The sequence below is a fragment of the Triplophysa rosa genome, linkage group LG18, assembly GCF_024868665.1.
Source record: "Triplophysa rosa linkage group LG18, Trosa_1v2, whole genome shotgun sequence".
Taxonomy (NCBI): domain Eukaryota; kingdom Metazoa; phylum Chordata; class Actinopteri; order Cypriniformes; family Nemacheilidae; genus Triplophysa; species Triplophysa rosa.
Genome location: NC_079907.1, coordinates 12,754,577 through 12,780,447, shown reverse-complemented (window position 1 = coordinate 12,780,447; position 25,871 = coordinate 12,754,577). Strand labels below are relative to the sequence as shown.

Genomic DNA, 25,871 nt, shown 5'->3' with positions numbered 1-25,871 from the left:
TTAACTCTTTAATCATACGGCCATTTTCTCGTACACTTTACAGAGAGATTTACCTCAGACTCCACAGGGATGATGTGACAGTAGGCGTAGTGCACCAAAACACCCAGTGGAGAAAATGAATGTTTACAAGCCCTATTATAACTTTTTTAAATAAACAGGGCCACAATGACCACCGAGAGTCAGTTTAACATCGGATCTAAATAATATATGAAGAGTTTGGTTCCAAAATGAGATAACTCTTTTTTTTAATGTTTTTTATGATGTTATGATGTTTTTATTGTGTTTATTTGGTAGTTAGCTGTATTTTTTTTTTAAACAAACCAACTGCGTTTTATTGATATTAACTGGAATGCACAATAAAAATGTAACAATTAATTTTGTATTATTTTTGCGGTGCTTGTCTTTGCCAGACCGATTGTCTGTGCTGTTTGTAATTTCTTGGAGGATTTATTGAGAAATACAATATAATGTACATAACTATGTCTTCAGAGGTGTATAAAGACCTTACATAACAAAGCATTGTGTTTTTATTACCTTAGTCTGAGCTATTTCTATCTACATACACCACTGATCCCCTTACATGAAATTCGTCATGTTGTTTCTACAGTATAGCCCTAAACAGACAAACTGCCCAACAGAGCACGTTTCATTAATGCGTTATCTCCTTCATCAAAGAACCAAAAAAGTGACGACATCTTAGTCCGGTGTCAGCCTAGGAAGTGCTTTGAAAGGGAGGGGTGGAGTGAGCTGTTTGTTGCAGTTCGCAACCTCACCACTAGGTGCCGCTAATTTTAACACACTGTACCTTCAAGGGAAGGTACAGTTAGATTAAATGATTACATAAAGTTCCACAATTTCAACTAATGTAATGCATATTTGTTTTTTAGGTTAAACCCCTCTACAGAAAAACAAAATGAAATGCTTTGTGTTCTGAAAAAGGATCAGGATATAAGAAAGATGGATGGAGATAAGGAGGAAGAGAGAGGGAGAGAGAGAGAGGGAGAGATTTACTTTGAGAGGACCAAAGAGTTCTGCGAAATTCCTCTTCCATCCTGTTTCTCCTTCCTCCCTTCAGAACTCCAGGTTGTGTTTGTCACATGTTAACCTGAGTGCAGATCAAAGACGTGATTCTCCTCAGAGCCTGTCAGCTCTGCACTGTGGATGCTGCAGAAGAAAAATCTCCAACAATCAGAAGAGTTTCCACTTTAAACATCAACAATCTTAATATTTGACTTAGTCATTTTGACAGTGTAGGTTTTGGATACCTTGTGTCCATGCTTAAAAGATCTAGTTTTAGTGTTTGAAAATTCAATGGAAATAAGTCAAAGTTAAGAATGATGTGCTTATGGACAGAGAAATGGATTTTGCAAATGTAAGAGGATTTTGTCTTCAGAGCATGAAACGTTTTTGTCCGGTGTATAAGGCAGATACTTGCTGTAACGGACACACTATTTCTTCAAGGGGTCTGAAACTGTCCAATAAAAATAACAAATTTTCCCTTTTTTTGCTTTGTCCTTATTCACTCTCACTCATGCATATATGCCCAAGAAATTATTATAAACATTATTCAAAAACTATAAAAGTCTAAATTTTGAAATAAAAACGAACCTGCCAGGGGCGGACTGGCCATCTGGCGTACCGGGCGTTTTCCCGGTGGGCCGCTAACGTATGGGGCCAGTACGGAGGCTGTGGCCGCTAACGTATGGGGCAGTAACGGACGCGTTGGCCGCTTAGGCAGACGTATTATAAATGCAAATGCAAGCAACGCGAATGCAAAAGACACGTATGCATGCAGAATAGGATCACTCTCCCTTTACACGCAGCATCTGGATGGGAAATATCCCCCCTCCTCTCTTGCTCTCTTTCCCTGTGGTGTGTTGAATAGAGGGGAGGAGTTTTCATTTGAATCCTGAACTGTTGCTCCTCACAAGCCTCAGAGACAGCACTCTGAGTGCATTGCTGTGGATTAAAACACTCACTTGCATGTGCTCTTTACGGGAAAGGGATTTTTGTGGCAAATTACAATTACTGGTTGCTTGGAAATTGAGAGAAGAGGAGTTTTACTACAGACAAGAGTTTAACTACTGTACAGTGATGGGATATGTTAAATGAAATGCATGTGTGCAAGTTTTTGTTTCTTTTTTCAAGGATAAAGGTAATTATTTTGCAATTAAGGAAACTGTGATTTTGCAACAACAGTGAAACTACATTTATCTTGGTGTTTTGAGATAAGATGCACTAACATTTTGTTTGTAATAACCATGCACGCTTTAAAACAAAATTGCAATAAAAAACAATTGGAGTAACGTTGCAGTGAACATTGGAATAATGTTGAAATAAACATGCACTGCATGAAGTAACATTTTCAATATATATATTTCAAACAATTTCTGGAATATAATCTTTCCAGATCCCTAAATAATTTTTACTGCTTATATAAATTAGTATTTTTTTTTAATAACAATTGTATTTTAACTTGTGTGATAAAAAACTATGAGCTTTCACTCGCTTGGGTCTTAAACCCGAAAATTTTCCATATTTATTTGTTTTACTTGTAACTTGTGGTACTTTACTTTTAAAGTGAGTTTAATAAGTATCCGGTGAATCATGGCTGGATATTCTTTTTTGCTACATCTTCTGCTGACCGGCATTCTGAGCTGGGCCTCTAAAGCACATGAAGAAAGTACCACTGAAATGGACATCCAACCAGCCAATCAGACTGAAGATGCTTTATTGATTTCTGTGACATCAGAAGGGCCTCTATCATTAACAACACCTGGAGAGGTGGAGGAGGACACTGTGCCATCCACTGGCAGCCGTTGCCGAGGTTACTACGATGTGATGGGTCAGTGGGATCCTCCTTTTAATTGTAACGTGGGCGTGTTCCTGTATTGCTGTGGCACCTGTTTTTACCGATTCTGCTGCCAGTTCCGTCAGCAACGGCTGGACCAGACCTCTTGCTCTAATTATGACACTCCCATTTGGGCCAACACTGGAAAACCTGTGGCCACCAACACCGAGGTCCAGCCAGACCATGAACGAGATCGCACCCATATGATTGTGTACATCATCTGTGGTGTGGTGGCCATCATGGTCCTGGTGGGAATCTTCACCAAACTGGGACTGGAGAAGAGCCGTGGAGGCCAGAATGACCTCAGTAACTCCAGGTGAGTAGATATAAGTTTATAGTAGATAAAGTAGATAAATGTCCCCTTTTGTGTTCTGCCGAAGAAAGAGTCATACAAGCTTGAAATGACATGACAGTGTGAATGATGAAAGAATTTTCGGGTGAACTGTTTTAAGTGTGTATTTCCACAAATTCAGTGTATGGCGCCAAGTGGTGCAGCATCCAGCCTGAGCTAAAGCCATTAATATTCATGATAACTCTTTCAGATTTTAACAGCCGTCTCTACGGTAGACATAAATTTAGTATAGAAGTGCTGTACTTAAGATAGTTTAACATTCACAGCATCATTAAACATTCTACAAAAATTGAACACTATCCCCCTTGAGTATCTTTCTTTGCCTGTCTCAATTCCCAGCTGTTCTCTGTTCCTTTCCCCATTCATTCCTCCTGTCCTGTCTCTGCTCAGATCTAACCCTTCGTTCTCATTGTTCTAAACATTCACAATCTTTATGAATGTCTAAGTGCCTGCCACGAGCAATGAAACAAAACACAGAGAATTTTTAACTCTCCCATTTCAGAAATGAAATGACCCAATAATGCAAACACCCCTCTTGAGGTGAACACGTTACGAGGACGAAAATATTCATCTGAAGATTAGCATTTCCCACACATTGAACACTGCACTCCAGATTAGCTCTCCTTACAAGATTACGTTCTCTTGATACTAACACTCTGCTTTAAGATTTAACCAACTTTTCTGAACATTAACTCTTTTTGAGACTATCTGCTCTGTGAGAACGAGCCATAAAAAATAAACTGGACTTTTAAGTAATTTCCTAATTCTATTTTCATCCATGTCCTAATATTTGAGTGTCATATCAACATGCCCAAATCTTTCTAACCTCGATTAAGCAGGAAAGACCAACGTAGGTTTATCTATCTGAATAAACCTCTACAGATTATGTTCCAAGTTCCAATAGGGTCATGTATGCGCCAACCTGGTCTCACAGGTTTAGTTTTAGGTTTAGGGAGTGGGGTTAGGTGCTCTAAAATATCGATTAAATTACAAATAATAGAAGCAGAAGCAAATCATGATTTCTGACACTGACATGCATTCTTCTCTTTAGCACCCCCAGTGGACTTTTGTGTCTCAAAACTGTAGCAATATGTACCTGATGGTACGTATTTTGTGGCGCTGCAAAAAGTGTACAGATGTACGCATTTCCTATGAAACCAGGTTGGTATTCGCAGAAGTTGCAGATTTTCCTTGAAATATTCCACTACTGGACAACAAAGGTATTAAAACCTGGACAGGAAATAACACAAGCAAGTGATTCATATGCATTGTGGACAGCAGTGATACTGGAAGAAAATACATGGTTCAGTTCACAGCCTAAAAAGCATGCTGTGTCCAAAGGCAAGACTCTGTGCCATAAAATAACCCACCCACAGGTATGTAAAGGAATAAACCTCTTTTTTGCTATAGCCTATGGGTGTCCAAAAGCCCCAGATTCACAAAACCAGAGCAAATCAGGTAACAAAACAAGTGCATCCACAAAACTTGCACGAAGCAATTTACGCTTTAGATCTTAGTGTTAGACTAAGGTACCCAGCAAACAGAAATACTGTATGTTATAAGAATGTTTTGCTCATGTTTCCAGGAAGTTATGAAAACGTTTTTTCTGGATGTTTATATACGTTTCTAATGTTTTTATACCAAAGTTTTATAATGTTTTTTAAAATTGTTTAGAAATGACTTGCTCTAAAAAAGAATTTTATCAGAATAATTTTATCAGAATATTACGTCAATTCAATTTCAAATTAATTAAAATGATTTAATAATATAAAATTATACATTTTAATAAATTAAATTTAAATGTATAAAGTTTTATTATAAATTAAAATATTATATTATAAAATAAGAAATTTCAAATGATTAAAATAAAATGCTCTTTTAGTGTTACTGCAAGAACTATAAGAGAGAACTGAACGTAAGCCAAAGCTCTCAGGTTTAAAATGATCTTAATTTATATAAAATGGTGTGTTTGGACCCTTTAGTTGATGCAGTCAGTCCCACCTCCTTCTCAGAAGTTTGTTTGTTGGATTTTTCCTGTGACTCCAAACTGACTTAAATCATTTGACTTGAATGAGATGTGGCTGCTCATGGCTGGCTGGTGTGTGTTTGCGTGTTAATGCATCTCTCTGATTTTAGAGACATGTCTCCTCTCCTGCATGGCTGAGTCTTAGTGGGTGTGCACTGACATTTGCATCCTCCTGCCACCCCCACCGTCTCTCCCTCATCTTCACTGTGACTTTAAGGAGGTCTGTGACCTTTGACAAAACAACTCATCAACACTCCTTTCTGGCGGTGGGACATTACAGAAATATTATTCAGACATAACTAAATACTAGATACAGTATTAATCTCTAAACTTTCAGACTTTTACATAACCTTTATTAATTCAATAAAATTTGCCATCTTTTAAGGTCTAATGTGTAATGTTTTGGAGGATCTTCTGACAGAAATGCAATATCATATACAAAACCATGTCTTCAGAGGTGTTTAAAGACCTTACATAATGAAGCGTTACGTTTTTATTACCTTAGAATGAGCTATTTCTATCTACAACACAGCGGGTCCCCTTGCATGGAATTCACCATATTGTTTCTACAGTAGCTCTAAATGGTCAAACCGTAGTAGTGCTTCAAATGGGAAGGGGGAGGGGTGGAGCGAGCCGTTGGTTGCAATTCGCAACCTCACCACTAGATGCCGCTCAATTTAATACACTCTGACAGGGCAACCTCTGCATGGTTTTATCAGAATGACTGCGCTGCATTCGGTTTAATAGCTGTTTAAATTACACAGGGCAATGATTATTGCAATTAAACCAGACAAGGATACTAATTATTCCTTTGAATCAAAAGAGACTGTTCTGTCATTTGTGTCTATCAGCCTCTGTTGTGTAAATCAGATCATTATTAAAACGGTGAACCTCATTAGATTCCCATTTTGTTGGACTGATATATCTATAGGCCTATAAAGGATTGAATGATTATTGTGACACTTATAAACAGGAAAATAAACATTCTTTAAATTTGCATTACATGCATTACAACCAATGTCTACCATCCACAGGCTGTTGAAACCATCTGCTCAAGCTACTTGCAGCAGTAATTATAATTATTAATCCTAAACAGAGGTGGGTAGAGTAGCCAAAATCTTTACTCAAGTAAAAGTACAATACAAGTAACTAGAGAAATTGTTACTCAAGTAAAAGTAAAAAAGTATGCAATGAAAAAACTACTCAAGTAGCTAGTTACTTAGTTACTTTGTATCTGATTATATAGGCCTATTACATAAAATTAATATTAACGCCAATATTTTAATATTACATTTTAATTAATATTTTTAATTATCATAAGCAGATATCTTTGCAATATACTAGAGAGACAGACTAAAGAATAGACAAACACAGAAGAGACAAGCATTTCTGTAAATTTAATCTAGTCCTGATGTCAATGTAGTTTACACAATTTATTTAGAATAATAGACCATGTCAAACTAAAGCATGAACTAAACTCAGAGCATTTCCTAAGATGATCTAGAACATCTGCAGTGCTCTCTTAAATGAAATACACATTTTTGAACAAAGCTCGTGTTTTCTCGTGTTGTGTCATGTGTGTGTTGTGAAACGCTCTTACTTGTAAACAAACAATAAACAGTGAACCACACGCCCATCACAAGTTTTCTTCCTTCTGTTCATCAAATGTATATTTCTGCAAGCCCATGTCTCTGTGTCTGACAGGTAACGCGCATGTTGCTGTGTCTGACGGACAGGTCGCGCGGGTGCGCGCATATGGCGGGCATTTATCATTGCTGGCAAACAATATGACACATTTGCAGTTTTGATTGTATAGATATAGATTAATATCCACTTCATCCAACGCTCTTTGTGTTCTGCGTGTTCTTAAGTTTCGCGCTACGAGGAGTGAGTAATCCTGCTTCAGATGATTCAGATCGTGCTGCGAACTGAACAAATCATTTGAACTGATTCATTAGCCTATTCAAATGGTTTTGCCCATTGTTCAATTAATGCTTTCAAAAGAATCGACTCAAAAGAATCGATCACTCTGGAATGGCCGTAAAAAGAGACGACAACCTTGAAATAAACAACGCGTTTTAAAAAGCATATTTTAAAATGAAGGAACGAAGGAACGTCACGCAATGTAAGTTATGTAACGAAGTAAAAGTATAGATTTTCTATTAGAAATTTACTCAAGTAAGAGTAAAAGTACACACTTTTAATTTTACTTAAAAAGTACATATTTTCCAAAATGTTACTCAAGTAAATGTAACGAAGTAAATGTAGCGCGTTACTACCCACCTCTGATCCTAAACACTTTTTTTGCTGTAGAGCTGTTTTTTTCCCAGTATCAATTTCATGAGAAAGTGTCAGCAAGTTATCTGTCCATCATTAGGAAGCATGGATGTTTATGTTAAGAGGTTTAAAAATACACTATAATCACTGTAAATGATAACAATAAAAAACGGCTTAATAATGGCATAAAAATGTTGGCTTTGTAATGACCCATCATGATTTCCATAGGCCAATCGCAATCTTTTTTTCAAGTTTGAAAAAAACCACCACATTCTCTATTATCTGTTGAATTATATGTTGTTCTTTTGGATGTAGGTTTGTATTCTCATATTCAGTGTATGAGTGAAACAACATGACAGCAGGAGACAGGCTTGAGTCTGTGTGCACTGACGGTGAAATCAGTAAAGCTGGACTCAATGACTTCAGCATGGCACATCCATCATTCTCAATGAGGACAATCGTGCCAACATCACTGTTGAAAACAAACAAGTAAACATTTGGGTTGCCTGTATTTTGTTGCAGGCTCATCGCGCTGATCTACAGAGATCACTCACCGGAATATACCAAAGTAAAAACATTCAAAAGCCAAGTAAAACAGAATAAAACGAGTTAAAAGTGGCCTATCCTGCATCAGGAGTAGACTTGGAACTTGAGCATGCGCATGCAGAATGTACGTGTCCGGTGTACCAGTTGAGTTGTAGACGCGATGCGGTGCTGCGCTTCACGTCCGGTGCTCACTAACATTTCAAAGTTTAATCCTCAAGTGCAGCTTTTTACAACTGCACTAATTTGCTGTTAGTGGACAAATTTGGGCACTCTGTGATTCCATTGATATTTTACATAAATAATTGTGTGTGTGTTGCACAGTTCTTTGTTTGTGTATGTGTGAATGTCAGTTTTTAATTGACATCTTTCTCAAAAAAACACTATAAGCTTATTCAATTGCATGTTTGTGGGTGTTTGTTTGTGCGTGCGTGTATGTGTATTTGTGTGAGTGCCGACCACACTATAGGCTCACTCCTTTATATATGTGTATGAATGATCTGCATTATGTTGGATTTGTTGTTGTATGGAATCTACAGGACCACCCGGTCCTGTAGATTTATCCTCTACAATATTAGGAAAATTAGACCTTTCCTATCTGAGCATGCTACGCAAGTCCTAGTCCAGGCTCTTGTTCTGTCTAGACTGGACTACTGCAATGCGCTAATGGCTGGACTTCCAGCTTGCACAACCAAACCTCTACAGATGATCCAGAATGCGGCGGCAAGAGTGGTCTTCAATGAACCTTCAATGGATCGGTTCCACATTTATGGAATGATCTGCCCGCTGCTACAAGATCAGCAGATTCTGTGGCCATCTTTAAGAACCGTCTGAAAACACATCTCTTCCGTCAGCACCTGACTGATCAGTTCTGACTTCTATCTCTTTTCTAGTCTTTCAAAAAAAAAAGTCTTTATGTTGTTCCAATTGCTTCCATTGTTACATACAAATGTAAATGTATGTTTATTGGACAGCAAAAAAAATTGATGTGAAATTTAGTCATTTCCCATTCATTTCTTATGGGTGCCCACAAATGGGCCTTAACAGCTCATTAAGGAGTTTTTTATTTTCACTAACTGAACATTGTCAAATAAAGTCCAACTTTTTTAGGTGTGCTTAGGTGGAAAATTTAGGAAAAGTAGCCGAGTTTTGTACCAATCAGATTAAGAGAAAAAAAGTTATTAGAAAAAAACTAAATCATTTTGCCCACATTTGTCCCCAACATCACTTTAGGGTTAAAGTAATAATGAGTGGTTTGTGAAAAAGTCTCGGCATCCAAATTATATCATTTTAATCCATTTGAAACATCAAATGCTGTTTTGCTCTTTATGGTGTGTGCTTGTGATAGACTTAAGACGGCAGTGACGTCAAGTTAATGGATCATTGTCTTACAAACGCAGTATATCGAAAAATAAAGTCGAATGAACATCAGTCGATCTGTAAAAATAGTCCTGCTTACTGATGTATCATCTCTCACAAAATAACCCATGTTTTAACCGCAAATCTCCAGCGTTTGTTTCTTTCAAATACTATACGGGTTGTTATTTTGGTGAATATCTGTTTCTAAGAACATAAAAAGTATTCCCCCCTATGAAAACGAAATGCCCCCTCCCTCCCGTTCTGTATTACAACGGCCCTGTTTTGTTGTTATCCCCTCCCAAATTGAATGCTGGGAAAAAACACAAGCAACAGGCATACAAGTATCTAAACATCAAAATATGACAATAATCTCATAAATTAATTTCTTTACTTAGTGTTTTTCTGTTTGTGTAAAAACAAAGTGTTGCTCTTATGTATATTTTATATGCATTCTTATGTATGTTTCCTAATTTTTAAAGAGAAATAAGTGGCTCTTCAAGCATGCAAACAAGGAGAATTGGCTTTTTTTAACTAAAAGGCAGGATGTGTGTTTTTTAGATGCACTAATGAGTGTAAAGATTTGTTCCATTTCCATTCAAGTTGTAAACAGAATGGGGGGGGTCTGTCACCCCCCCCCATTCTGTCTATGAATCTAGTCAGACCACAAGTGAAGACCAAATGTGAAGAAAAAATCAGTTGTGAAGACAAAATGCTCATGTACTCATATCAGTGACATATTGGGAGAGGACAGCTGTGGAGGAACGCCAGGCTCAATGACCGATAGGTGTAAGCTTCACAGGGAGATGTACAACAAACAGATGATGTCTGTCATCTACTTTGAGTTCAGTTCTTCTCACGAGGATTCCAAAACACTGAGGGTGAGATTATATCGAGAGGATATACACACAGGATTCACATCTAATTGCAATACGTTAATGTTTTCAGAACGTCCAATCCGAGTCTCAAAAAAGTGAAATTTAAAAGCATTTATGGCATCAGAGTTTATGGGCTATCATGTACGAGTCGTACAGACTGTATATTTCTCTTACGTTTTTTATTTCGCTTAGGCATTGGTTGAAGGCTTTGGAAGAATCTTACAAACTTAAAAGTGTAATTTCACACAAATGTATTTAAGCAGCGCAGGATAGAACTACAATGATGTTTCCCGTACGAGAATGTCCTGCCCTGCCCTGGAAGTGTCTCTAGTACTCAGACGTCATCACTGTGTTAGATGACTGTATTCTCATGCCTCTCTGATGTGTTGCTGTTATTATTTTGGGCCGCCGTGGCCTACAGCCAGTGGCATCGGGCGGCCAAGGGGCAGCGAGCTTGTGCTCGACAATCACATTAGATTTCATCACATTCGCGGGTTGGTTAGGGGGTGTTGGATGGAATTAGAGAGATCACCAGGGATACAAGCGTAATCTTGAGCAAATAGAGCAATAATGGAATGTCAAGGATTTGAAGCACCCAGGGCTGTAGGAAAAGAGCTTGTGAACTCCAGGACAATAGTATGCGGTAGATGACCTATAAATACATTTTCTAATTCATTTAATAGACGGTTTCAAAGCAACAACATAAACAAACGTTACTGCGCATGCACGCTTTTGTGGCCCAAACTTAATTTCCGGTACACATCCGCAAAAAATAGAGTCCCTGCAGATTATTTCTGATAACAATAATTCTCGCCAGAAATTTTACTTACATTTGACTTAACTTGGGGCTAGGCGGGTGCGTCCGATGAAACCGTCTATATGGTGTGAAAAAGATCATATTGAGTGTAAACTCATTGCCTGCCTGCATAGTATACAAACAAACACAGTTTGTTTGCTGCCAGCTGATTCTAAATGGCTGTATTGATCAAATATGGCACACAGCACTACACTATTAATGTTATATGTAATGATATATGTCAGCAGTTTACTGTCAACTCTAACTAGGGTATCAGGAGTTTGCTGATTTGAATGGGATGTTTCGTGTTTAAAAAGCACATCTTATCATCCCTGCTTAAAACGAAACGATCATTAATATATTTAAAGGGACAGTTCACTCAAAAATGAAAAATCTGTCATCACTTACTCACCCTCTTGTTGTTTGAAAACCCGCATGACTTTCTTTCTTTCTTCTGCAGAGCACAAAAGAAGATATTTTGAAGAATGTTGGTAACCAAACAACGCCGGTACCCGTTGACTTGCATTGCTTATTGTGTCTGTACTAGACATGTGCCCGGTTAACCGCGGTTACCACCAAATCCTGCTGAAACCGAGCTGGCTGCGATAATGCAAGGTATCGTTTATTTTATTGATGCGTAGCTTGTCCGTGAAGCACGGCTCTGGGATCAGTAGAAATTCTGCTCGATCTAAAAGCAGTGCGAGTTTGAGTCGCTTATAACGTGCATTTGGAAAAAGCAACACCCGTCAAACATGATCATTATAAATATACTTTATTATCATAAAAATACCTGAGGAGGCTTGAGTAACAGTGATAAAAATATGTCCATAGGCATTTCCTAGATTCTAGAACGTGTTATGATCTTCTTCTGCAGTGCGTATTTGGAGTTTCTGCACGAGAGCGCCCTCTGGCTTTCGGATGCAGCAGCATTTTACCGTACTTCACTAACAAGTTGTGCATAAATCACGTGATATATATTTTTGGTTAACCGGGCATATGTCTACTATAGATGTGAATGGGTACCAGCATTGTTCAGTTACCAACATTCTTAATAATATCTTCTTTTGTGTTCTGCAGAAGAAAGAAAGTCATACAGGTTTAAAATGACAAGAGGGTGTGTGAATGATTACAGAAATGTAATGTTTTGGTATCTGCTAAATAACTACCGTGGTCTCTGTGCAGGACGCTGCAGGAATTGCTGAAGCAACCGGGCGGTGAGGTGAGTCCCGTGGATGGACCTCTAAGCACGACCCCCAGAGGAGCAAATGGCATCTCTGCCAGGATGCTTCGCAGCCGCAGCGGTGAGCTCACCACAGTGCCCGTTTTAATCATCTTCTCTTTCCTTACGCTAATGTTTTTCTCTCATATAATCATAATTAGGGTTATACAGGGTATGCATCACCTTCTAAATAAATCCCAACCTTAATATCTAAAATAACATTTGTGTATTGAAGTGCATAATATTCTTAGGAGCGGTGAATGCTGGGTAGGCTTGGTAGATCAACAGTGGGTACAGTTATGGGAATTTGAGGATGATGTGTTCTAGCATGAATAATCACTTCTAACATGAGATTAGAAAGTTCTTGCTTTTTTCTTTGCACACCTCTGCTCATAGGCTCGGTTTCCCAAAGGGCTCTGTCCCTTAGAGTATTGCATGACAACACACACTGTCTATCACTGCCTCATAGCTGCTTTCTACTTTCCTCGTCCCAAGTTGGTTATATTTAAATAAAATAAATAATATGAATAACCTTTAGAATTAATAAATGGCTGTAGATTTGTGGCAATCTTTAAGATTCACCAAATTATCTAACCCCATTGCTCTACACTAAGGCCCGGTTTCACATAGACAAGGTTTAAGGCTAGTCCCAGATTAAAATGAATGTTTGAGCTGTCTTAACTAAAAATTAATTGCCCTGACATTTCTTAAAATATGTCAGTTCTGTTGTTTGGTCTCAAGATGCACACCAGTAATTTTTTTCAAATGCATTTTCATATACGCTGTTTAAATATCCAAATTTAACTAATTTAACATAGTCCTGGCCTAATTTGAGCCTTGTGTGTGAAACCGGGCCTAAATGTACTGCAAGTCTTTGAGGATAAAAGTGTCCTCTAATTAGTAATAACTAGAGCTGGATCCAGCAAAGTGATTGATGTTGACATAAATGGGGTGGCAGAAAATTTGTCCTCAGGTTAGTATAATATTCATGTCATCAGTGCATTAACTAAAAAAATACATTATCCACCGTTTTTCTTGTCTCACTTACCCATTCTTCTTCCAATTTCCCCTCCAAATCTCATTCCATGTTTCTATCTCTCACAGTGCAATAAGAAGAAATGTTTGAATAATAGGATTTTTATCCCCTAATTTTAATTGAACATGAATAGGGACCCCTCCGCCAGTTGTATTCATTATATTTTTAAATCTTACATATATAATTAAACCTTAAATATATTTGTTTAACATTATGATTTGGTTATAAATGCTCTGTTGGTTGTACTGTATTTTGTTTAACGTTTGTGTAGTGTTAAAAACTGAAACAGGAAGTTCTTTTGGACCAGCGTTATATCAGCGTTGCTTACATTTCCTGAAGTGTTCTATATTCGGGTCATTATGATATTTGGTTAACATGGATTTGATGTTAACCAAACTCTGATTTTGAGTGAGATGAACGAGAAGGATTAATGAGGAGGAGGAGGAGAACAAAGAAAATTGACTTCTTAAATAATAAATAAATAAGCAATAAAACATAATAAATAAAAACATTTTGCATGCAGAATATAAAATATATAATTTTCTTTTCAAAACTAGTCAAATGTTTTGCATGTGACGTTATATTTTAAAACAAACACTTTCTTTTAGAACTTTTTGTAATTCTCAGTAATCTCAATGGTGATTATCATGACCTTTTTACAGTAATTTTAACTGTATTTCAATATAAACATTACACAAAAAAACATAATTTACAAATGCTTTACAATTAGACTATAAAATAAAAATCTGCATTAAAATTTTTGTAGCAAAACACAGCAAAAATATTATGGTCACAAAACATAAAACACATTTTTTTATCAAAATGGGTTTTTGTTTAAGTTTTTTGATATTTTCTGTGAGATTCACCATCAGCGTTGACTAATGTGCTCATAATGTTGATTGACCCCGTGAGCTGCTTTTGTACATTTTGTCAAAATTTGTGTCTGATAGGAGTTTGATGTTGATGCAGTGCCTCTCTCCTTCCATCATTCCACTTAAACCTTCCCATTTTATGATTTCCCCACATAATTTCCATTTCTCCTCAATAACCAGAAGAAACTACATCTGTAACCTCCTTTTCTTGCTCATCTATGAATGCAAGCGAGGTCTTATCATCACTGATTCCAGTGAGCTCCAGACCGACAGTTGATGTGGGGTTTATGTTGATAAGGAACGCGTCTGTGCCGAGCTTAAGCAGCACACTTTTCTCTGCACTTTATGGAGAGGATTTAAGTTTCGCTCGGAGGTGCTTAGATAGAGGGTTTATTGCTGTGACTGTACATCTCTTGGCGTATATTTTGCATCCTTAGTAGTAGGGAGAAGATTATAACACTTGTGCTGTGTTATACGGTGAGGTTGAAAAAGGCCTGACATCTCTTCACGGAGGCTTTTATCTAAAAGGGTTAAACTGGGAAGACATTGGGAATATCTCTTGCCAGGAGGAGCATGTGTTTACACGAGTGGTTATAACACATTTTCGTATGCTGGAATTTGCATTGAAGTTAAATTACCCTGCCTTTCTGCTGAGATTTCAAATGAAACCCATAAAAAATCCATTCATTTCAATGTATTTACCTCCTTCATAGGGTCTTTATGGAGCCTTGCAAAAAAATTGCCTTTCCTTTTAAACAGTATATTTTTTACCTGTTTTAATGTTTTTTTTTGTTGAACTATTTTTTTTATTTCTTTTCATTTTCACTGCAATATTGACACTCCCTCCACCTCATCCACTTACCAATTTGCCCTCTAATGCACCATCACACATATTTTCACCTTGACAAAAAATATCTCTCCTGGATGAGTGACATGCCATCAACTGTATAGTAAAAGTATGTTTTTAACAACTCTGGCCTATATTAGCTTAATATGAAGGTTAACTATAAGTAAACCATCCACAGAGTGATTTTACAAATAAACTTGAGCATTCAGCCTGACACTCCAAAACTGCCTAATAAAGACCAGACTATCTTTTTGTTCAACAAATAATCTACAAATCATCACAATTTAAAATCAGGTATCAGAGCTTATAAGCAAGAATGTGAGTCAATTCGGGCACATGAACTACGGCATGACAACGTCACACACAAAGACATGCAGTACTAACCAATTTTAGACCTTGTGCAGTTCTCTTTCTAATTCTCGCCTGAAGCATTTCATGTCTTGTTTTGTATGCCATTACACACATATGCGCATACACATACCTCACACTACAGCATCACAGAGGTCTTTAATGCTTCAGGCCGTGAGAGACGGTGGCACTGAAGACTGTGCACAAAGATGCACAAATATACAGATGCCACCCCGTCCCACATTAGTGCATCTCTGTTGCACATTCTCAATTCCCCATTCAAATCACAATCCCATCACGAAACATGACTGGCAGGGTGTTGACCATATATAGGCATTCAGATTCATTTTCTTTGGACAATTTTGGGCTCTTATTTTGTTTTGAGCTATACTACAGTATGTCCTATAGAGCCACTGAAAGCTCACCTAAATGGTTATTTATTGTAAACCCACATCAGTTGCAACATGGGAACTTTAGAAAAAGTACTTGCTCTTGTAATTGCAGATATACTTGTTATTTGTCTGATTATATTCAGGCTTTATGTAAACGTTAACACAGCACAGCATTTTAAAGTGTACACTCATAAGAACTAAAGAATGAAGTCAATCTTTCAGATGTATACAAGAATACATGAGCAATGTCGTGCTCTCAGGTCAGATAGGTGGCGCTTTTAAGGGCAGCCGCATGAGTGGTATGCTGCTCAGTAATTGGTCTTTTTAAGATTTTTAAACTATTTTAACTTATTGTAGGTCGGAAATGCATGGATAGATTATTTGTTTGTTTGATTACTTCACTGAATGGGGAGTTAGGACATGTGGATGGATTTATTTCTGGGAGATTCTGGATGGATTCTGGAAATGCGGCCTACTTAACTATAGCTGGGTGGATGACAGGATACCTTTGCTGAGGAAACTATCTTTAACAAAACGCCTCCCTCTTTTCCTTATGATGGAACAACTTGGTCATTTGAGTGATTCCTATTTCTTAAAAAGTCTGAGAAGATGTGCATCTCCTCTGGCTTCTGAAATCAAGAACATGTTGCGGTCAAATGGGATTTTACGACTCAGATCTCGTCCAAGGGGTAAGTAAGCTGGTAGAAATTATATTCATTCAATATGTACAATTGTTGGAAATCGCTCTACTTCTTGTGGAACTGCAGGGGATATTAAAAGACAGTTGACTTGGCAAAGAATGTTTCCATATGACTGTTGCTACCATCCCATTAATTTAATTCATATCAAGACATAACAACACAAGTCAATACCATCTATGCCTGGTTTTCTTCTTTCTAATGTGCGCTCTTTACGTCACAAATGTGATGAGCTGTACAGTGTAGCATCGATTAACAACTCAGCAGTTGTCGCTGTTTCAGAGACATGGTTAAATGCTTATATTCCAGATTCAGTTGTAACTTTTCCCTGATATACAACACACCGGCGGGATCGCGAGAGAGGTGCGGGAGGAGGAGTTGCCCTGTATTTTTGTGACACCATCAAGCAAATGCGACTGACTCATATAGAAGAAGATGAATATGAAGCTCTGTGGGTCTGGTTACGTCCCAGTCGTTTACCACGAGGACTAAGTTGTATTATTGCGGTATTTTCCACCACGTTCTTCTGTAACAGCCCAACCTGATACACTAATTACGCAGTATTTGGACAGTTGTCTTAGAAACATTGAATGTAACTACCAGCAGGCTGCAATTGTCATACTTGGTGACACAAATAAGTACAAGTCGGAAACCATTTGCAGGAGATATGGGTTAAAACAAACCGTGGTTGGAGCAACAAGAAGGGCAAGTCAACTAGACTCAATATTTACCAATATTTCCTCCATGTATCAGTCACCTGAGCACTTGCCTCCTGTGGGTTCTGCTGACCATCAGACTATCTTGCTAAATGCAGGTAACTGGCCCAACAAACCTATAAAACACATTTATTGTAGAAAACGTACACCCGAGACAATCAGGGAATTGGGTCTCCTTATGAACATTACTGACTTTTCTCACATTCATGAAGCTACAGACCCTGAAGCTAAGGTTGGTGCCTTTACTTCAACTATCATATCCGTCTTGGATAAAACAGTTCCATTAAAGAAGGTCTCTATTACAAACACAGATAAGCCTTGGATGACTGTTCAAATTAAAGATCTGATAAAGGACAGACAGTGGGCATTTTGTTCTGGCGACAAAACGTCTTATATTAAATTAAAATCAACCATAGCCATGAAAATCAAGTGCGCAAAGAAACAATATTACCAGCATGAGGTGGAGGAACTACTATGTTCCAAGCCTAAACAATGGTTTAAGTCTGTGAAGGCTTTAATGGGGATGGAATGAGAAAGGAATGATGTGGTGCCTCAGGAGCAAAACATTGTGCAACGTGAGTGTGACATTCTGGGGAGGCACTTTGCTTCTGTGTGGAACTCTGCAAGCCATACTTCACTGTCTGAGGAAGAATTTACCCACAAGCTGTCAAATTGTAGTGTACCTCCTCTGAGTATCGGACAAGTCAAAGCTAGACTTCGTAAAGTGAATGCAACCAAGGCTGCTGGTCCTGACTGCATTCCTTCCTGGGTGCTAAAGACTTTTCATGAGGAGCTGGCACCGGTGTTATGTGATATCTTCAATACGTGCATCCAGCATAACATTTTTCCACAACAATTGAAGGAGGCTATAGTAAAAGCTGTCCCCAAAAAAGCAAAGCCTTGTTTTCCAGCAGATTATCGCCAGATCTCATTACTCAGCTGTGTTGGAAAAGTTTTTGAAGGAATACTCAGAGATGCCATTCTGGAGGATACAGTTACTAAGATTGAACCATCACAACATGGCTTTATGAGGAATAGATCAACTGACACTGCTCTGATTCAAGTTTTGCAGCACTGGCATGAAGCTCTTAACAGTTCCCCCAAAATGGACATACATGCTGTTTTTGTTGATTTCACTCGAGCTTTTGACACTAGTGATCATTGTCGACTGCTATATTCCTTAGCTGACTTGCATGTCAGACAGCCACTCTGGCTTATCATGAGGAGTTACTTGGATAACAGAGAGCAGAAGGTGAAGTGGGGCTCCTGTGTGTCCAATTCCTTTCCAGTTTCAGCAGGTGTTCCTCAGGGGGGACTTCTATCCCCTCTGCTTTTTGTCATCTGTATAAACAGCTTGGATTCACATCTGCCTCCCTCTGTAATTCCTGTGAAATACGCTGACGATCTGACAATCACTGAGTTTCTAATTGGATCCCTACCTGGACTCACTCAGAAGGCTTTGGATTCTGTAGTCGAATGGGGACAGGAATTTACATTGGTGCTGAATGGAGCTAAGACTGTGGACATGGTAATTAGTGCCAGACGACATGATAACATTCCCTCCCCTCCTTCTTCTGTTGTCTCAGGACATGCAATTAGTAGAGTTTCTACCTTTAAATTGCTTGGAGTTCAAATATCATCTGACTTGTCTTGGGACGCCCATATTATGTACATGATTTCGAAGGTGCGCCCCAGAAATCTTTCTGTTGCAAAGAAAGGAAGTCTTCCCTGCAATGTTTTAGTGCAAATATATTTGACTTTTATACGGCCAGTTCTGGAGTATGCAAGCCCAGTATGGGGTGGACTGCCTAAAGGTCTCTCTGAGGAGTTAGAGAGAATTCAAAAGCGATGCTGTCGTATCATAGGCATTCCGACTTCAACCTTTCCAACATTGAGTGTGAGGCGTGATGAAGCCACTATACGTACCATAACTAAATTCCTCAGGGACAGTTCATCACCGCTGCATTGTTTTCTCCCTCTGGCCCCAACTCCTACCTATTCTCTTCGGCAGCTCAGGACATTTGCTGTATCCAGGAGTAAAACTAAACGACATGAACTCTACTTTATTCCTCGTGCTCTAAAACTGTTGTATAAATAACTATATATTTTTAGTCTACATTTTACTATTGCTTGTATAGTAATTTATTTCATTTGTATATTACTATTTTATGCCTTGTATATTAGTAAATGTTAGTTTTAAAGCATGTATATGTTTGACTCATTTCAGGGTCTTGTGTGGCAATATCCTGTCTTGTCAAACTTTAAATAAACAAACAGGGCTCTACTGATGGGAAAACAGTGGCCATACCCCAAGTAGATTAAATGACTATGATGTGGGCCTCTCCGTTTAGCCAACAAAGGTCACATGAAGCAGTATTTGAGAAACCTATTTCAAATCTTTATATTTGGCAATTACATAATTACCATGCCGCTAATGGTGAAAAAATTATACAACTCAACTTTAATAACCAGCATAGATACATACTAAACACATACTCAGCACGCACCCCGTACATCCTTAAGAAATAATTATATAAGGCATCAAAAGCTGTTATTGGCCCTCTGGGCTTCCCTGTAACAGTTGTGACTTCAAAGGTCTAGTTAGAAATATCTAATGAAGATGTTAATGTGAAAAGAAGACATCTTCCTCTACTTTCTTTCTTTTGTGCAATTAGATCACACACTTCATTATATAAATGCATTAGGTCTAGTTTCCCTTCATTAGTTTTTCCTCTTCTCATCATCATCAGACCCAGACAGCGTCATGAGGGCAACTACGGTAAATGGTGGTAAATGGCACTCTTGTAACTGTACTGTGACGTGGTAAGCCAATGTCCTCAAGGCATTACAATCTCAGTGGATCAAGATTTAAAAACTAGAACTTTGGAGTATTTCCCTGAACTGCATAAAAGACACAATAACAATCTGTATGAAATGTCTGGACCTGCAGAGCAGATCCATATACAGTAAAGCACTATAAGCAGTTTTTGAATGTGAGGAGATGATTTTAATTTAATATCATTTAAAATGTTGAGAAATAGATAGATTTCAGATATTTAATATTTTTCTATGTACCTTTATTTTTTAATATTCTTTTATATTTTAGGGAAAGGTGTGTCCAAAAGCAGTTACTTTGTCCTTATGAAAAAAACATATATGGGAATATACTGGAAAATACAATGCAATGTAGAGCGTTGCGTATTTTGCATAGTTTCAAAAACAGGAAGAAAATTGAACTGAAACATGAAAGACACTGTAACTGTAAGACATTGATTTAAATGGTTCCAAATGTCTATGAATAAGAGTTTTGACAAAAAAAAGAACTGGAAATAAACAAATCATACCTAAAATTCTGTGAATGTTAATAAATGAAGATTATTTATTTAGATGCTGGGTCAAAAGTTATCCCCCCCAATTTTTAAATCCCTCCACGTGACCCATACGCGGAATTCCCCCAGTTTAAAAAATGAAATATATGTACTGTATTATTGTATATATTCTCAAATATATATTAAATAGTTGAATATATTGACAGTTAAAATATAGGAAAATATTGTCGGACTGAAAGCTCAACAAGTGCAACTTTACAGAAAATGAAAAAGCAGTTTTTCAATAAGTAAACCAAAAAGTTGACAAGCTCATTTCATCATTTTATTGCTTAAATATCTGCGAAACCCACAGACAAACATGAAGGGTAATAAATAGTATTAATTTCTAAAAAAGAAAAATGTAGATATGAAGTTTCAGTCTGACAGTGACAACATATTTTCTATGTGTAAGAGTGGTTCAATTTATTTAGATTAAATGCAGTTGAGTTTAAAACGACCCCCTTATTTTCTTGCTTTGTTATGATGTCAGAACAGGCTGTGCTCTTTTCTATAAACTCAGGATCTAAACGTACTTGTCCAAATTAACGCACTGAAGGAAATGCTCTCGGTTTTCATGCAACATTCATTTAAACACTGTTTACCACCGCTAGGAAATGTCAGAGTCATTTTATAATGTGTTACACAGGTTTACCCTAAAAGAACAGCTGTCCAAATCTCTCAGACCGCCCATGTTAAATGAAACATGACTAATGAGTAATGGAACAAACAGGAAAGACAAAACAAAAACATTCATTAATTGCATCAATGTCCCTCCTGCGCTGTCACGCACAGTTCGAGTAAAAATAGGCCATCCAGAATGGGGCATCTGATTTGAGTGCCCTGAACAACATCTGTATAGTCAATATAGGCAGGCTGACACATAGAGTGAATTTAAATAAGTTTCACAGTTCAACAAGTGTCTCAATGCATGCCATATATTGCGTTACAGTCTTATTATGACACCTGTTGTATGTGTCGCAGTTTAATTATATTGCAAGTACAGACAGGCTAAAATAGAAAAATGTAATGATTATCTCTTTGTCTCTATATACATATTACATACATATTTTTATGTTTATTTTACACTTCTGTATTCCAGAACAGTACCATCTAAACAACGCTGGTTTCTTTTTTGGTACACCCGTCGGACTCCCTCATCCTGAAAGCAACCTCAGTATACCAGGCCTCGCGCTAAACAAGTACACCTCTCTAAAAGCTGTCGGTAAGAAAAGCAACTAAATGTTATTTTGTGCACAAACACACTACTCACTGAACTATTGAGTATCATGAAGAACTGTCTCTGAGTTTGATTGACAGAATGAGGGAAGCCCTTTGGTAAGAGGGCCACATCTGTGGCAGTACAACAAGGTTACTCAAATAACCAACTTAATTCTGGCAGCTACACATTTATACAGATGTGCACGTTTACGCAGTTGTTCGTTTGGACTTTTTTGTTTTTAATTTACTGCCAGATGTACTCAACAATGGCAGTAAAATGTGACATAATGATAATGCACATATGTATGTAAACAGATTATATCCGTACATGAAGTTACTGAACAACAGTCCATTGCCAGGATAGTCAACAATCAGGATGATCACCATAATGATGAGGATGATGGTGATGCACACTGACAATACAGCCATTTGGAGTAAGCTTGAGGTTTTTCAGCCGTCATACCTGAATCACCTTGTGGCTAAAAAAAAGTAATGAACGAGAGAACGGATGCTTAAATATGACTTGATGACTATGTTATTTGAAAGAATGCCTTCTGACATCAGCTATGACAAAAAGAGCATCTGCAGGAATTTTATCATGTGTAGGCATGTTCTGTATAGGTATCCTGACATACACTCATATGTACACACCTTGTAAAACCTTCTGATTTACTCATCCAATACAAGAACAAACAGGACAAGTGCTGCAACGGATGTTAATGCGGCGAGACAGAGCGAGATGCTCGCATGTAAAAACATGAGAAGAGAGATAACTCGTGTATGAGGAATGACCTTTACATATTTCAGGCTAGACAGGTTCTCATAGAGCCTTCAGCAGGAATCAAAGGAGTATATAGTTCCAGATACTTCATTAAAACATAAAAGCTGATACTTTTCTGCCTTTCTGCTGCTTCTTCACAGCTAATACTGCAACCCGAGACTACTACAAGAGTTATCCATTAATGGATTTCTCCCAACATCATTCCCCTCCTGCACGCTTCCAACCAATGCATACGCACCTAAAAGACAAGTCCTACCTTCACCAGGTTCTCCCCTCCCATGACATCCATTCCCCCCTCTCCATCTCAATCCCAACCAACCAACTCGAGAGGTCCAGCATCCCAAAGACAATCACCCACCCTCATCTTTCAAGTTCAGCCTTCAAAGCTTGGGAGTCTGGGCAAAGACAGGTGTACCGGCAGACCTCACATCCAGGACACTCCAATCGCAGACAGACTTCGGTCCACAGGAGGCAGTACAGTGAAGAAGTGCTGCCTGAGTTCTTCTCCCGGCCCTCGGGTTATGGGGGACACCCATTGTACCATCCCTATCACGAACTTAAGGCCTACCAGACGAACAGCAAGACAGAGGTCACTGTCTGAGCAATGGATGTGCAAAAGAATACAATGTCGTGATTGTGTGGTCATCTTTATGCTGTATAAGCACAACCTCAGGATCAATGAGTGGGATAAAAGACACTTTTTACAGTTTGTTCTCCTGCTCAAGGACTGGGTCAAAAAACACAGATGAGATTTGTGCATACATTTCAGTAGGGGGTTAGTTTTTTTATTTTATCTTCTGTAAATTGTAGTAAAATTTTGTGACAACATTTTATCAGAACAAGCACTGTCATTGTGAGAAGCATAACAACAAGCAATTTGGTTCCTGCGAGTTATACACATTGGAACAAACGAATCATGTTGAACAAAATGTTTAAGTGAGTTTTTTCCTTACGGATACAGATTTTTGTCTATGGCTGGTTGCCACATAATGTGAGGCTGAAAGAATCCAGTCAGATGCTCAAAGCATCTGGACTATCGACCTGGGAATGACACCAAAATCGTATAGAGAATGTGAAGCTGATGTCACGCCCTATGTTGCATTTTGCAGTGCTGCCGCCATCTTAGGAGGATAATGCTCCACTGCTATTATTGTTTTGATATGTACCGTTACTTGTTTTGTTTGATATATGGAGAATTCGAAAGTGAAAGAACTATGGGCTTTTCCTGAACGACTCGGCGTAATGCTATTGCAGTTTTAACACAGCAAAACTGACCTACCATAGTTATATTCCCTAATAAAAAAACAAGAAACTCAAGAAAAACAAAACACTGCACTGAATGCACTAGCAGCCATCCTCCCAAGGTGGCACAACATTCAATATGGCGTGACGTAGCTTCACATTCTCTATAGAACAAGCTATGCAATTGCAGAATATCAGCTCTAGTATTTAAGGAATAGCTCACCCAAAAATGTAAAATATGGCAGAATGTTGATAACTTCAAATCTTTATCATTGTGTTGCCATATTTAAATTTATTGTTTGCTCTTACGGCTTTGTTTTGGTCTTATTTGGCCTAAAGAAGCTTAATCGTTCTTAATCGTTCAGACCTATCATTTCATCCCAGAACACTCTTACTTTTATAGATGGATGTGCTTTTTTCAACTTTAACATTTTGGGACCTATGTATATAAAGTAACTGCTTTTTTGTTTTAAATATATATATAAACTTGTGTTCAAATGAAGAAAGGAAGTCATATACTGTACATCTAGTTTGAAACAACGGTAAGTTATTAGAGAATTTTAAATTTGGGGCAAACTATTCCAGTAACACTTAACTTCACAATAAGGCTATTTGTTAACATTAGTTAATGCATTGGCTAACATGAACTAATGGTGAACAATACTTCTACACCATTTATTAACCTTAGTTTATGTTAATTTTACCATTGACTGATACATTGTTAATCATTTGTAATTGTTATTAATGCATCATGGACTAACATAAACATTTGTATTGATATGAAAATCTACTGTATATTGCTCATTGTTAGTTCATGTTAGTTACAACTAAATACAAGCTTATTGTAATGTATTACTACTATTCCTTTAATTGCTGAAATAAATTTCTCACAGGCACTAGCTGTCAAGGTAAGCATTGGTGTGTTTACCTTCATGCTTGTATTACAAAGTGGGTTAACCAAACATTTACCTTAAAGACAATGTATCAAAACTATAAGATGTTTTTCAACACAAATTAGCACTTGACTGACTGGATTTGATACCTGATAACTGCCCTCTGCTGTAGGATGGATACGAAAGCTACAAAATAAAAGCCTACATTCAAGTGTAGGTATGACTTACACCTATTTTTAAATGTATGTAGTATTAAAAATGTATGTAGCAAGTTATGTGATTTCTGGTTTCCAGTATAGAGTTGTGCTTTTCGTATCATATTTCTGTCAACTGGATGCATCCGTTTTTTTCTGTTTTACATTAAAGCATCTTGGATACTGTTCTGTAATTCTGTACGTTATATTTTCTTATTTCATATTTATACAGATTTCCATAGATTTGTTTCGAAACGACGCAGATATCTGAATTAGAAGTGGTCGTAAAAGCCATTAATTGTAACGTAGACATTTTGTACGTTACTGTGTATAAAATCATGAACTAGTTGCACAAGGGCTTTTAGCATCGGTTGTAAGTTCACGACAAAAATCAAAACCGAAAAGATTATTTAAAAGCTTTTTAAACAACAGATTGTTTTGAATTAAATTATTTTCAGTAAATAAGAGAAAATAAAATAACCAATAAAGTAAGCCTGAAATTACAAATCAACATTACAGAAAGGAAGTGACGCAAGTTTTTCATTTTTTTACCTCAGAACTGATCTCTTGTACCATAATAAAAGGTATTCAAACCTGTTTAATTACTCTTACGTGTCTTAAGTTCGCCGCAGAAAACTGATTTTTTTATTATTTCTTTATTTTTTACCTTTTGCGAAAAGCAGCAACCGAGCATTTTCTGGATTTATGGGTCTCTCTCGCCCTCCTTTGGCCAGTAGTGATAGCACAGAGTGCCTCTCTGGACAACTTTCAGGTACAACCAACACAAATGAATTGCATTCAGTAATATCGTCGCTGTCCTTCTGAAACCTAGTATGTCCAAATTTGCTGTTTTTCAGGAAATGGAAAAAACACTGAGCTTTTTTTATGGATTGCGTAACTGTGATGTCAAAGATGACACTTTTTAATACTTTTTACTGGTTAGATATTTGCAAAAACCCAGTGACAAA

At 37.5% G+C, this 25,871-nt stretch overlaps 1 protein-coding gene across 1 annotated transcript; it reads left to right on the top strand.

Moving 5' to 3' along the window:
- The first annotated feature begins 165 nt into the window (after positions 1 to 165).
- On the top strand, positions 166 to 24,903 carry shisa8b (shisa family member 8b). The gene is given in 5 exon segments (XM_057359233.1): positions 166 to 178; positions 2,582 to 3,167; positions 12,262 to 12,380; positions 21,675 to 21,797; positions 22,715 to 24,903. Coding segments are annotated over 5 exon segments (1,302 nt in total). The 3' UTR covers positions 23,176 to 24,903.
- The last annotated feature ends 968 nt before the right edge of the window (positions 24,904 to 25,871 follow it).